Here is a 15,217-nt window from a genome sequence, read left to right as displayed (position 1 = left end):
TTGCCTCGATAGAGTAACCTCACGTGTTATGCACGGAGCTATTATGGGCTTCCCTCAGGCAGCCCAGTGGCCTTACACAGGCCCTGTGCTACGCGATAATACAAACACAATTACCATCTATGTTTCCAAAACTATTATGCCGCCGAAGTTCGCCAGAACCTTTTTTTGGAAAACAAAAAATAAAGCATACGGGAGGGGGGGGGGGGATGAGCGATCACCGACATCTCACATAAAGGTCGTCATCAATTTTTTTTTTTTTTTTTTGGCTAAACTTTTTTTTTTTTGGTGACGACCAATAGGGGGGCGCGCGCCTGTTGCGCCCCCCTGGATACGCCCCTGGTTTGTTTAATTGGGATGCCTCCCGACCACCTCCCCAAACCATTCATTTTTTTGCTCCCTTCCTACGCCAATCAAGTGATTTGTCACATGTCTAAATAGATATGGGGAAGGGTGTAGAACATAAAGGAGTAGGTACATCTTGTGGCTAATTTGTGTATATTTCTGATTAAGTCCATAAGCGGTAAGTTTGCCTCTCCAATCCTGAAAAAGGATCAACTCTCCTGTATGGTTTAGTACCCAGTAACGTGGGTTCACATTCCAAAATTCTCCCGATCAATTTAGGAAGGGGAATGAACCTTTATGGTCAGACTATATGTGGCGAAAGTTATGATGGTGTTGCTGTTGAGTCGTTGAATGCAATTCCATGTAGGGTGTTGTGGGGGGGGGGGGGCCTCCGGCAGAAACAATTTTGAGGCGTATTTAGACTATAAATGTTGTCTAAACTTAAGGTTGTGCTAAAGAATACTAGTGTAAAGTTTGAAAACTGAACTAACCGATGTTAAAATCACTCTTGTTCAATTGCATGGAAAATCAGAAAATACAGTCTTGCCCGTCCAGTTATTTGGTAAATAGCCGTTGGGTGGACATGCTGCCCAACCAGTTATTATTCCTATGTACAATAATGCCTCACAAAGAGGTACACATTATAGCATGTTACCTACATGTAGCCATGTACCACATCTTAATATCAGATGTATAGGCTATGTACTACGGTACTTTACATATAACAGGGCATATATCGTTATTGTCATAAACTGATGAGAGGCTACCTATAGGGCCTTCAGATGAAATCGGATCGAAGGACTCGAACAATGGGACCCCTTCTCGACCCCAATTGTAATATATGATTTCAAGGGTGGGGGGGGGGTTGGAGCAGTAAATCTAAAATTCCTTCCGATTGACTTGGGTAGGTCCTTCACTGTTATGGAAAGGCTAGAATGGAAAGAAGAATTTAAAAAAAAGTGGCGGTGTGTTGGTTGGCTTGTTGAAGGCAAATCCTATGTAGATCCGCCTCCTGAAATTGTTTTGAAAATCTACTTTAAATGGTGTTCTCTGAGCATAATTAGACTACAGTTAGGTCTTAAATTGGCTCCATACACCATTATTGCCAATAAATATTTTTAGGGTAAAGTCTGAGGGGGGGGGGGGGACTGGGACGGGTGAACACCCGTAGCAGTGGCTTTCTTCTCAGCTGAATGTAACATCACAGACCTGTCAACCTGTTTGACCCCAAAATAGGGAGAATAACATTTTTTTCAGGGCCAAAAAATAGGGAGATTAAGGGAAAATAGGGAGGTTGGTAATTTTCAACTGAAATGATATAAATACTCCTAACGTGTAGTTTACAGTACCGCTCACGTATAACTGGATATGGGTACGCCTACAGGATCGTATAAAGACGTTGACAAACAAAATGCCGCGTAGACGCCGCGTAGATACCGCGTATAATCCCTGTACGAGTTTATACGCAGGAAATGCTATTGTGCTCCATGAATAGTCGCCGAAAGAATTAGTGAGATGCAAGGGCGGCGGAAGCACCTTTAATCTGGGGGGCACCAACGTCGAAGGGCACTTTGCAGAAATTCGATTGGACTGATGCAGCCTGATATTTAGTACCCTTCATAACTCTTATTGTATTATCTTATTTGCGTATACACATCACTCCATCAACGCCACCCCCCCCCCCCCCCTCAAGGAAACAATGCATACTAGCACTGCAATATCTAATGTGCAAATTGGGAAACAAGGAACAAGTTTTCTTTCGAGACAAAATGAGGTGAAATCATTATAAAGTCCACGTCCCTGCACACGCGATCAATACATGCACGAAAGCAAATGAAATATGTCAAAAAACGAAAGTATGGGGTAGGTTAAGGGATATTAAAACTATACTCATTATTCATAGTAGGCTATAAATGGCTTCTGCTTATTACAAAGTCACAATGTAATATAGCAAGGCATTTTTGGAAATGCATTAGGATTTTGTTGGCAAATTGAATATGCATAATGGCACTCAGCAGAATGTTAGAAGCCTTGTGGTAGTAAACATAGGTGTAGGAGGCGGGGGGGGGGGCCCAACCCCCAAATTTTGTGAAAATTCGGGCAATATGCTGAGAATTTTTCGGGCACCTACTGAAAGAAAAATAATTTGCTATGTGTTTTTCAATGGTTAAACTGATATTATTATGATCATTATTATTGTAACGACTTTCCCAATAATCCTAACCAATATGGAAGGGTAATAACACGGCAAATGATTGTATGTTATTGGCATGCGATGTAATAACCGACGCATGCCTATTTGATATGCAAATTAACATGTTGAACGCGCGCGGAGCGCGCGAAAAATTTTGGTAATATTTTTCGGGCAAGTCGTTACAGCCCCCAAAATCAAATTGGGCTCCTACGCCTATGGTAGTAAACATTTAAAACTTCCCGAAATATTTCATTCGACGTGGGTTTCGCTTTGTAAACTCTTTTTTTATTTAGAAATTTTTATGTTCAAAAAGGGCACATTTTTAACCTGAGGAAAAGTGGGGGGGCACGTGCCCCCTGTGCCCCCCGGTTCCGCCGCCCTTGGTGAGATGTTTGAAACAGCCGTTTCTTAAATCGTAGTTAAAGACGTAATATTCACCTAGCAGCGAAGAGGACGCATGTAAAGTGTCCGTCGGCATAGAACTTAACTGTTTTTCGTCGTATACAAATATCCTACATGCGAACTGCACACAAATGGTACGCCGCGCCACGTATACATACAAGTTAAGTGTATATATATATATATATATATATATATATATATATATATATATATATATATATATATATATATATATATATATATATATAAATATATATATATATATATATATATATATATATATATATATATATATATATATATATATATATATATATATATATATATATATATATATATATATATATATTAAACTGAGTGCACCATGGCATATGCACAGTGCACGCCGTACTAATGCACTGTATTCAGGACTCTACCAAGGCCAACGTACATTGCGTGAAGTCCGAGAACTGACAAAGAAGCCTGCTATTGGTTGAGAGTCCCGCACAGCACTGTGTCAGTCGTAACGTGTTTGTAAACAATCAATCTATTTTTAGATTACACTTCTTACGCGAATAAGCATAGGACTAACTGTTGGCTATTTTCAGAAATGTCGCAAGTGATGAAACATTAAAAAACCGGGAGAATAGAATATGAAACCGGGAGGCCGGGAGATTCGGGTAAAAACCGGGAGTCTCCCGGTAAAACCGGGGGAGTTGACGGGTCTGCATCGCCCGCCCCCCCCCCCCCCTCCGAATTCCATATCCTAGTGTATAATTTGGAAATTTTCTGATTAATGTTGAAATAGCCAAATGCTTTCATCTCGTCATTTCAAAAGATTTTAGAAATGTTAAAGTATTGACCATTTTCCAAGCTTGTAGTTAAACAATAGCCTATCCAGGCTGAAAAAAATATCTAAGACATGTTTATCTTGCTGTCTTGATGGCACTTCAAGATGCTGTACTATGCTATTCTATGAACACAACTTTAGCAGACAAATGTCAAGGTGCAAATGATAAAATGACATTTTGCAGCATATTGTTGAAGTCCTCACTTATTAGATCTAAGGAATTTGCCATTTTGTGGTAAATTGCTATTATTTCAATTGGAAGATTGACCATTTATCTGAAAAATAAGGGAATTTCCCTCGTAGGCATGGAAAACGACTTGAACAAGTCTCATTTTCAAAATCTAAACAAACCAACGCCACAGTGTAAACAGCGTTTGGAGAACGGTTGAATGGTTGTACTTCCCTGTTTGTTTGAAATGATTCCCCGAAGCTACAGTACAGGCTTAGATATGAAGGTATTGCAACATATTCCAGATGGTGAACATGATACTGAAAGAAACAGACGGAGTATATTACAATTGTCAAAGAAGAAATCCCACGTATCAGTTGAGTTCCTTTCATAGCGTTAGGCTGTGCACGTACAAGGATTGGTTCACATGCCATCATAACGTTCAACGTTATGGCTTAGGTCTTCTCTAGTCATATAACCTAAGTGCAGCCTAATTTAGGCCTAGTCTAATGATTTTAGTTATAATATTCAATAGTATGCAATACCAGCATAAAGCGTGACCTATACTCAGCACAATGTAGGACTAGCTGAAGTATGGTGATGCTTGCCTGTTATAGTTGGTTACAAGTTGAAGGGGAGGTTTTCCTTCTTCAAATATTTTGATCATATTATTCATTTAAGAAGTGTTCTGCATTTGCGAGATCATCCAACTGTCTGAAAGGTTTTAGCCAAATTAAGTCATAAAAACCTATTCTTAAAGTACTCTGGAGTTGTTTCCTCTCCTGGGATATTGTGGATTTAAGTGCTAACCTGCCAGTGGGTAAAGGTCAAATGAAGCGCAAGGTTTTCCAGAGATTGAGATTCAATATCATATGCAAGCATTATTGGAGTTTGTGTCACCCAAAATACTGCAGTGCTTTACACCACCCATACTGGTCCAAGACAACCCATTATTGGAACATATCCAGAATTTCCAGGGTTTTTGCTGGTAATGCTCAGTTCCTATTGACGTATCTTCAGCTTCAATATCACAAATCAAATATGCACTTTTACATAATTTACTTACTAAACGTGTAGGGGTCTTTACAGCTAGCATGTGAAGTTGATTGCCCACAAAGACTGCTGTAGTGTCACATTGCTATCTGAATGCAAAAGTTCCTAAGAACTTTCAAAAAGCTTCAGAAACCAAACACTGTACCGGTAATTTACTGTATATTCACTAAATTAAAAATATCAATGATTGGATCAAAGTGGAACTGCTACAATTGGGTTTTTCTTTGTTGTGAGTATCCTTTTGTTTCTGAAGTATTCTGAAATATCTGAATAATATCATGTTAGTGTTTCACTTTTGATTTAGAAGTCACTGAGGCTCGAACGGCTCCATGATGTAATAATTCAACCGTAGGAAGACACCCTCTAGTGAATATGAAGACGGAGACTGTACTGGAGATCAGGACCCATGACCCTATCAAACTTCTTTCAGTACCCTACACTTTTAGAGGCACAGAGTTCCATAGGAATGGTAAGAATGAAGTAATCTGGTTGTTGTGACTTTATACACCAAAACTGCTGGCTACCGCTAGCAACAGTGGCGAAGGGGCGACCCCCCCCCACCCTTGAGCATATTTTTTTGTACATTTTTATGATATTGCTGGTAATTTCGAATGAGAAAATGCTTAGACGCAACTTGCAAGGCCTGGGAAGTGCCATTTACAGCGATCTGGGAGACATTTTCGGCCAAAATTTTCTTGTACGCTTCGCACCAACTCATGGTGGCGCTATGCTTAGATAGTTCCAATGCTGAATCTACGGCTTTGATAATTTGCCTACAGGTTCGCCCCTCCCTTGGCAAATTCCTCGCTACGCGCCTGAATAATACAAACAGCCAATCATGATCATGTAACCAGTGCGCATTAACTGATCACACAAGCTAGTGAGCTAAATACCCTTATAGAAAGGTGGTTTCCAGGTACTGGAATGCCAAAGATTATGTTAAAAGGTAAAAAATGCTGACATCATACAGGTTTCTCACATCATTGCTCGCGTCATTGCCTCGATACTAACATTACATTTTCAATCGGGTTTTCACTTCTCGGACGTACCCTGATGCTCTTTTAAAACCACTAAAATAACAAAGTTTCTATCGCTGAGAACTACCGGCCAATCAGTTTATCACCCTAATAATATTTCAGACGCAATCTATGATGTCAGTTTGACATATAGTTTGGTCCATTTCAGCATGTTACTTGCCTGAAAGCCCAGTCAATCTTTCCTTATTTTCCACGCGCAATTTGCAGATTTGTCGAAAAATGTCAATGCCGGTGTCAAACTCACAAAAGATATGTCATGATATTTCAAAGTAACTTACCAGACTGTTTTTTTCCCCTTCTATTTCTCTAAACTATTTGATGACCATATCATGACATGGGATCTCAAAATAAAGGATGTTGAGAAAACTTTAGAGCAGCTTACAAGACCTGGGAAGTGTCATTTTCAACAATCTAGGAGGCCTTTTTAGCTAAATATTTTCGTTAGGCTGTTTAAAATAAACACATTTAGAGGGCATTCAAACAAATACAAGCACTGGTATCCATTAGGGTGGCGAGCACTTGCCCCCTCCCCCCTCCCCCATAGGCTCAACTTGGGCTGCAAAATCACTATCAGAGAACATTAAATATCTGAAAAGTTAGAATGCCTCAGCTAAAGTCCCCAGGGACTCCCACCAGGGCTTAGATTTATACTTCATAGAAATTAAATTTTTCTCTCTAACATGTTTTTACATGCTTAATACTTAGCACAAGAGGATATGAAGTAGAAGATATGTTACAGAGCTCTTCTGAAGCCCCCAGCACCCGGCTAGGGTTCAGAAAACTACAGAGTAAAATTAGATTAAGTATTTCTATTACTGACATGTCCTCATGTGCTCGAAATTGCTAGCAGATTCCAGAAACTATGTGAAAATACTGAAGATTTGGAGAGCAAATGCAGTACCCTTGTTAGTCCAGCCACTATAAACAGAGAACACAATTGGATATACTTCATTCTAATCTGAGTATGTGCTCTGTGAATAAAGAATTGTCACTTATGCTTGTTTAATTTTTAAACATTGCTGAGCCAGTCACTGCAGTTGGTTTTAAGAAATCTAATTGGTCTCTAAACTGATCTAACTTCACCGACTTAGTACGGCGGCTTAAGAAAAAAAAATAAGTGACCCCAAATTTCAAAATTTTGAATTTGCTTTCTCAATATTTGGAATTTTTATCTCAAGATTTTGACCTCAAAAGTCAAAATTTTGACATTTTCATCTCAAAACTTTTTAACTCAAAATTTTGAGGCTACAAGTGTCTTCATCTGCCAAAGAAAGAACTAACCATATTGTATGGCTATTGACCAGCTGAACAGGGTACTTTATAAACCTTTGGTGATCTAAAATCTAGAAAGAGACCCCCCCCCCGAGAGTGATGTAACAAGGTCAATGTAGCCAATGCAGTCTCCAGAGGCTTGGTGCCATTAAATGAAGAAAAATAACACATCCACCAAAGCTGACACACTAAATTAGATACAATTATCTCCTAATGAGTGGAAATTCAAAAGACATTCTGTCCTCAATACGAAAGAGTGGTGCGAAATCTCACACATTTCTCAGTCAGGCCCAAACCATGCATGGTTGGGTTTGTGTGAGGTTGGACTCTCCTTTGGGAGCTCATTTATATCACTGCACCACACCTTTATATGCCACTTCCACTAAACAACGGACAATCCGGTTCAAGTTTGATGCTTAACTGGCTAATTGTTTTTACACTTAATACCTGGTTATTGGAAACTGAAGTGTACTTTCCTTCTGTATTTTTTTCTCTGTGATTGTTCATGTATGCAGGGTAGTTAGCCAGAGACATTCACGTATCTATTTCTGATTGACATTCTCAATGTCTCCTATAATTAGGACTCAAATCTCATTCACATCACTTTCTTTTCTCTTCATTAGGTTAAATATGAAGCGAGCTATTAGGGGATCACCTATTCTACCTGTAGTTACCAGTTGTCGATGGAAGTCACGTTCATACTGTGCTGACAAGGACAATGAATGGTTCATCATCTGATATTTCCTCCATGTGATGGTAATCACATTAATGGTAAGTGTTGAACAGTATTGATAACGTTTCAAAGATGTGTGGTAGATTTTATGGATAGCGTCGCAGATCGAGGAATACTCTTTTATCCCCATTCACTCTCACTAAAATAATGTATATAAAGTTTTAACTCATCTTCTCAAAATACAACTGACAGGATTACGCCCTAGTAAGGACATTAAAACGATCGGATTCTTGCTGGATTAATCCAGTACTTGGTATGTTTGTAATGACCTTGCTACAGTATGACACAATAGCTACCTCAACACCCTCTGGTACATTTTACCATTTGCCAAACTGAAATAAAACTTGCCTTTTAGACTCATATGAATAAAGTCTTCTAGAACTCCTGACACTCCCAGAATGGTAAAACTGGAAGACAACTTGTTGGTTTATATGAAAGTAGCTTGGGTTACCTACAAATATGTGTTCTGTTTAGGTACTTATTTTCTTCAGATTAAAATTAAAAAAACTTGAAATACCATTTTAGATATTCCATAATGCTGTAGAAACATTAAAGAAGTCAACTAAGTCTGTATTGCTGAGCTTTGTGTTAGAAGTATTTGTAATGAACACTCCATCAAACAAAACAAGAACACCTTGATTAATTTAGGTAGGTCACACATATGTCACACAACTATGGATATAATCTTGAAATTTATTGTGTTATGTTTGTTATGATATTTATTGACTGTAGTACAGTAGAGATTACTGTTTTTAGCATTTGCTTAAATATTGGAAATATGATTTGAACTATAAAATTGGACAGTAGAATGCAAATCAACTCCACCTTTGATATTCATCTCAAAGATGTCTATCATATCAGCTGAAGATTATTGTTGGGTTTGTAGATCTCCTTTTCTTCTTTGTTATTTTTAGCCAAACTCCTGATAAACTGTCGCACACCAGTTCTAAGATTCACAATCACATCTTGTGAGGCTAAAGAAGCATCATTCAAATAAGGTGTACACAAAACCAGTAACATAGAGAGCCAGGCACAGTTCCATGCACAGTTGTGTCACCAGATCCACTTTTTTTAAGTCTTTGTTTATCCAAAGTTAAAAGTACATCATTCTTTATCACATATTTCACTGGGCACTTAGCTGACGTACAACTGTATCCTCCACCCAACCCTCACCCTCTCACAACAGGACTGCACCGAACAACATGTTATGAAATAACAGTATATGTCAAAGTCTGCAGATAGAAAAATATGTACTTTAACTCAATCAATTATAGTACAATGTCAGCATTTCATAAATCCTACAAATTCATCAACCTCTAGACAGTACAGTGAACCAATGGTTCCTAAATTATGTGACCGAAACGGTCATCATGTTTTCTTCAGGCTCCATCTATTTTCAGGGTTACATTGTTATTACTTGTGTTTCTCAATTGAATATAAACCAGACTGGATTGCTAGTGGTATTGCTTAAAGTTTGTATTGAAGATTCAATGCTTGTCTCAATTTCAAATTAATGTTTCTTTATATTTCAATTAGTTTGGTATTAGGTAAGCTGTATATACACTGTGGGGAGCATTATGAGACCTTGAACTCATCATGTACAGTCTATAGATTTGTATTCTAGTTGCTTTAGTTTCTTTACATTGTTATTATAATAATAACTGAGTGATTTATTTTGAAACTACAGTAGCATACCATACTGTATGTTTATAGTAGCTGTGTTCTGTGTTTGACAATGTTACATGGTAGAATGAAGCTACTTGCAGACCGGGTGATGTCAATTTACATAAATAATAACATTATAACTGATGACCAAATGCATTTTGTTTTTTCTCATCATCAGGTAAACTGGAATTATTCAGTCCTGAAATCAGCCTGTTTAGGTATTTACCAGTTTCAATTCCGGATAACAGCTCTCGGAAGAAATATGTACAGTGTACATCAGCAGGGTAATGATTGTATGGCCCAACACCTGATTCTTACCCCTCCCACCCATCCCCCTCCTCCATGAGAATGCAAGTTTTTTATTGGATATATTTACTCCATGACATATCAGATGATCCCTCAAGGGAAATTTCCCCACCGAAAAGTCTATCATCCAGGACCCCCCCCCCCCAACCCCCAATCACTGCAAAACAAGACCTAAAATATGAACAATCTAGTTAGAACACTGCTAAAAGTTGTGTCTTAGGGATTCTGTGAGACCTCTTTTGTTCAGTGCTTCCCTAATTGTAGCATCATCTCTACAAATTGTACCATAATTGTAGTTTTCAAGAGGATAAAATTCTGATGCCAAGGACATCTCTAATCTTTCAAATCTGACCAATTTTAATGGTCATTAGACACACATTGTTTCATAATGTAACAGTTTCATTCCTGTGTGAGCATATAATGCTAATGAAGGCTTTCTATTGTCACGTCTCCAGGTTGAGTGGATATTATGTAATTTATGGCAAGGTCCACCTATCCCATCATATTAAATAGTTGTCAAGGAGATGATAGGTATTGAGTATTGCACTATGACTAGCAAGTTTACGATTCTATCACAGAAGATCTTACAACACAATATGACAAGTTCTTTTAGGATTCAGCATGTTATGTCATCTGAAATCTTTAATGCATTTGTATTATGTTTCTGTTCTTAAAGTTATTGTGTAATTCAGTTTTTCTGTTATAAGAGTGTGTTTGGGGGGGGGGGGTGCATCATGTTGCTGCATATTGGCAAAGTTGGAAATTAAGTTACTGGGAAAGTTGTGAAAGCAAAAACACTAACATTTATGTAATAGAGCAGCCTTTGCTTCACACTGGTATACAGATAGTTTGAAAAAAAAAAAACAATCTAGACCAGTAATATTGCCTAACTTTGCTTGACTTCAAAGTAATAGAGTTAGAAATTTGGGAACAACTTTATTGGCCTGCTGCACCAAACAACGTTAAAAGTGGTCAATTAGAAAGTGTGCTGACCAAATTAGTCTAAACCATAGGATTGCAAACATGTTACCAAGTTTTGCCTTTTGTTTTCTTTATGGATAAATTTCCAAAAATTATTCAACTTTAAAATAAAAGCGCCTTGCAATAAAATGAATGAACTTGCAATTATTGAGTCATTTTAGCATAAGCTTGTATATCTGTGAGCAATGGAATAACTGTTGAGTAAATATTAAAAAGGCAAACTCAAAAAGAAGGGATTTTATCGTTTGCATTAAAACATCTAGTTCAGATATGATTCTTATTGTCTTTGTCTTTATCTCCTCATTAGGTAAATGTGGATTAATCTTTCTTGAGACGATCTTTGGGGGTCACATGATGTGGATCTTGCACAGAATGGCTTACAATATGCTGATGGTAATGATTAGTGTATAATTAGTGTATAGCAGGACTGGTAAGCTGGGTTGTAGTTATAATTAGATTTGATTCTGAAGTAGAAAGTGATTTTGTTACTGCCTAATCCTGGTGGAACAGTAATTGTTTTGAATCTTGCTTGATCAGCAAACTCCCTAAGGGCCTAGGGAAGAAGATAATGGCTTCAGTCTAACATACATACACCATATATTAGGCAATACATGTCATACATTGTATTGCTTACTATTGTGTAAAAGTACACAAAGAGGTGTATGTGTTTAGTATACTGGGTCCATTTTTTGTTTTGTGTAGCCATCATAAATCAAGGAACAAAATATTCAGATGACTTGATCCCTTCTAATTTATCAGTGTGTCATAGTGTTGAGTGGCAGGTAATGGTAGTAATCAGTCTTAACAGCGCAGCCAGACTCCTCTGGATTGTCAGCCTAATTGCCGCAAATAATATCCAGTAAAATGTATGGCAGGCTCATAAACAATCAATTTAATTCATAAGTGCATGTGCCCTAACAATTAAATAGAGTCACTGCACACAAAGTGAGACCCATACACACACTAAGTTAGAACAATACCCACACTAAGTTAGAACTATGTAGAATGACTAACAGGAACCATAAAATCTCTGTTTCCAGTCTAACCTTTCCTACCCTTCCCCTCTCAGTACATCTAAAACCCAATAAAATTGATGTCAAATTTAAATCTGAAGATAATCTAGGTTTTATGTCATTTGTCAATGAGCTATATATTAAGGGATTACAAATGGAAGTCTTTAGTGGGTTTACTGTAATGTGTGGATATGTTGTTTTCAGTCAGTAATAAAAAAACATGCATGAACCGTCTGGACCATATGCATGTCCTCAGAGTAAAAATCAGAGTAATTCAGAATTCCATTCTTAGCCATTGGTCAACAGTGTTGAAGGATTCTCGTAATGTGTTCTGTTTAAGATGTACATTATTTGCACTCCAGTTATAATACTGGCCATTTAAGAGATATTTCCAGGAAACTCCAGCACATGTGCTTTCTACATTTATTTTCTGTTGCAATATTATGGAAGATAGCTCACAAATCTGGTAGAAAATTTCCAGCAATTGTCAAAAGATGTCTTTTATCGGGGGGAGGGGGGTGGGGGGCTACACAATTCTTGGGCGGTAACATGGAGTTGATCAGTTACCACTACAAGTGTTGTAATTGCTTACATCAGATGCAAAACATATTCCTAAAAACAATATATTTGCTGCCCTGAGATTACAGCTCTATACTATTCATATATACTTATTAATAAGACACAAGGGAAGACGTTGATGTATGTTACAAAAATGATCACAGACCTGATGAATTTTCACCTTGATAAATCTAGTGAATGGAAAGTTGAGTTATTGTGTATTTTCTCTTTAACCTCCAGGTGATACGGTTTTCAACATTTCTTCTGTGCATTTCCTCCAAGAAAGTGAAAGAAAAAGTCAAGTAGGAACACATCACTGCTGACATAACTTCCTTTGTGGATGTGAGTCTGGTGAGACTTTACATACTACTTCTCAACAGTCAGTTTGTGAAATGGTAATGGGCTGTGTTGGGCTCCTTTGATGAAATCTACAGGCTATATGTAGGTGAAGACAGCTTGCCTAATTAGCACTATAAATAACATCAAATGACATTTCTAAGATTCCACTTGTTTAATTGTGTAGAGCTAACAAACTTGACTAAACATAACTACTATATTGTAGTATGCAGTGGTGGATTGAAGATTTCTCTAAAGTGGGGACAGCTACTAATAGATACCTAAATTAACAGTTCATAAGAAAACTTCTACTTCTGTAGAAAATAAAGATTGCCGACATTCCAAGCAAGCTAAGTTTTTGTAGTATGTACCTTGGTCTGATCAGGGATGTGTTTGAAATTGAGAAACTATGAAGTATCAAGTCTTTGAAGTTATATGTGCATTGCCACCTGTGGGTTACTCCTAAGATTTTCTGGCATGCTGTAACATATCAACCCCAACTTATTATCAGCATGTTGAGTTACCATGCAGGTACATAGAAAGTCACAGTTTGTTGGGTACCCAGGACTAAATTGTTGAATGCTGAATTCCAAATTTCAAAAATGAAATACTCTTGTTGAGATCAATCAGTTACATAGAACTGTGTTATACATGTAGTGAGTTCATATGTGAGAAACATTGTGTAGAGTAGGCAGCAATTTGACAGTCATCGGATACCCATAGCTTTAAATTTGCTATCATTTCTAATAAATAAATATATGTTGCCATACGTCTATCTAAGGATTCTAATTGCTGTCCACAACTTAAAGTAAGCTGTGGTCAGTCAACAATATTGTTGTGCCATGTTCTTACATTAACTTATGTTATGTTTTCAGTGTGGAGAGAGAGAGAGAGGGGTAGCAGAACCTGTTCAGTTGCTGTCCAATCCACTGTATTACTCTTGTGAAATGTTCCTTAAATAATATTGTAACTGAAGCTCTCTGATGCTTGCCATACACCAGACCGGCATCACTTTACAAACTTAAGAGAATTCTTATGCGTTGAATCTTAGCCATTTATTTCTGTTAACCCTACATATATTATTATCATATTCTATGTATCTGTTTATTCTGTTCTATGTTCTCTTCTGGTCACATTCCACCCTCATGTTTCTTGATTACTATATATGGTCATATTTTTTATTCTATCAATACTGCTGTAGTACAATGTTGGTCTTCGTTATAAATAGAAAGAATGGAGGTTGTGTTATAAACAATACTTCCTCAAGCTGCTGAGTGATAAATATATTAACATACTTTTATATGGTGTATAAGGCCAGAGACTGTATACTTCGCTTCTGTCCATGATGTAGGCCCAACCATTCATAATTCATGTTCGCCTCTATGTGGACCGAACATTAGCTTGAAAGGTAATGTTACACCTAATTAATAAGAATGTAATGAATTCCAATGATGGTTAGTTAAGGCTAATGATGTAATAAAACCCTCTCATGTTTATGTATATGGTTGATGATTATTCATGAGATGCTGATTATTGTGTTTACTGTTGAACTTTAATTCCTCTTTTCTTGTTTATTATTCCCAGAAAGTTTTCCGTTGTTCATTTATACTTGTATAATTATCTTTACGTATAATATAATAAATTGTTAGAGGAGTGGAGAAAGAGAGGGGAGATGGAGAGGGTGGGGATGGAGAGGGTGGGGGATGGAGGGGTTTGAGGGAGATGGAGAGGTTTGATGGAGATGTAGGGGTTTGATGGAGATGGAGGGGGTTGGGGAGTTGGAGAGGGTGGGGAATGGAGGGGTGTGAGGGAGATGGAGCAGGTTGGGGAGTTGGGGAGGGTGGGGATGGAGGGAGATGGAGGGGTTTGAGGGAGGGGTTGGGAGGTTGGAGAGGTTGGGGTGTGGAGGGGTGTGAGGGAGATGGAGCGGGTTGGAGATGGTGGGGATGGAGGGAGATGGAGGGGTTTGAGGGAGGGGTTGGGGAGTTGGAGAGGGTGGGGGATGGAGGGGTGTGAGGGAGATGGAGCGGGTTGGGGAGTTGGAGAGGGTGGGGATGGAGGGAGATGGAGGGGTTTGAGGGAGGGGTTGGGGAGTTGGAGAGGGTGGGGGATGGAGTGGTGTGAGGGAGATGGAGTGGGTTGGGGAGTTGGAGAGGGTGGGGATGGAGGTGTTTGAGGGAGATGGAGGGGTTTGATGGAGATGTAGGGGTTTGATGGAGGGGGTTGGGGAGTTGGAGAGGGTGGGGAATGGAGGGGTGTGAGGGAGATGGAGCAGGTTGGGGAGTTGGAGAGGGTGGGGATGGAGGGAGATGGAGGGGTTTGAGGGA

At 38.4% G+C, this 15,217-nt stretch overlaps 2 protein-coding genes across 13 annotated transcripts in view; one reads left to right on the top strand and one right to left on the bottom strand.

The window, feature by feature from the left end:
* The window catches only part of LOC139970045 (uncharacterized), a 289,538-nt gene that overhangs the window by 36,846 nt on the left and 237,475 nt on the right, over nt 1–15,217 (bottom strand). The window lies entirely within an intron of this gene.
* The window catches only part of LOC139970080 (uncharacterized), a 496,120-nt gene that overhangs the window by 273,394 nt on the left and 207,509 nt on the right, over nt 1–15,217 (top strand). Inside the window, exons 1-6 of one of the 12 annotated variants that reach the window (XM_071975728.1) lie at nt 3,989–4,222; nt 5,294–5,458; nt 7,922–8,069; nt 9,875–9,980; nt 11,291–11,376; nt 12,795–14,446. The exons of 2 other annotated variants lie outside the window; for them this stretch is intronic. In XM_071975728.1, coding sequence (XP_071831829.1) covers nt 8,052–8,069; nt 9,875–9,980; nt 11,291–11,376; nt 12,795–12,860 — 276 coding nt within the window. In that variant the 5' untranslated portion in view covers nt 3,989–4,222; nt 5,294–5,458; nt 7,922–8,051 and the 3' untranslated portion in view covers nt 12,861–14,446. 9 more of the 12 variants (XM_071975726.1, XM_071975730.1, XM_071975727.1 and 6 more) reach the window with 9 other exon arrangements.

Source organism: Apostichopus japonicus, chromosome 7, assembly GCF_037975245.1.
Source record: "Apostichopus japonicus isolate 1M-3 chromosome 7, ASM3797524v1, whole genome shotgun sequence".
Taxonomy (NCBI): Eukaryota; Metazoa; Echinodermata; class Holothuroidea; order Aspidochirotida; family Stichopodidae; genus Apostichopus; species Apostichopus japonicus.
The sequence above is the reverse complement of the archived record's forward strand: the minus strand, read 5'-3'. Positions and strand labels throughout refer to the sequence as shown.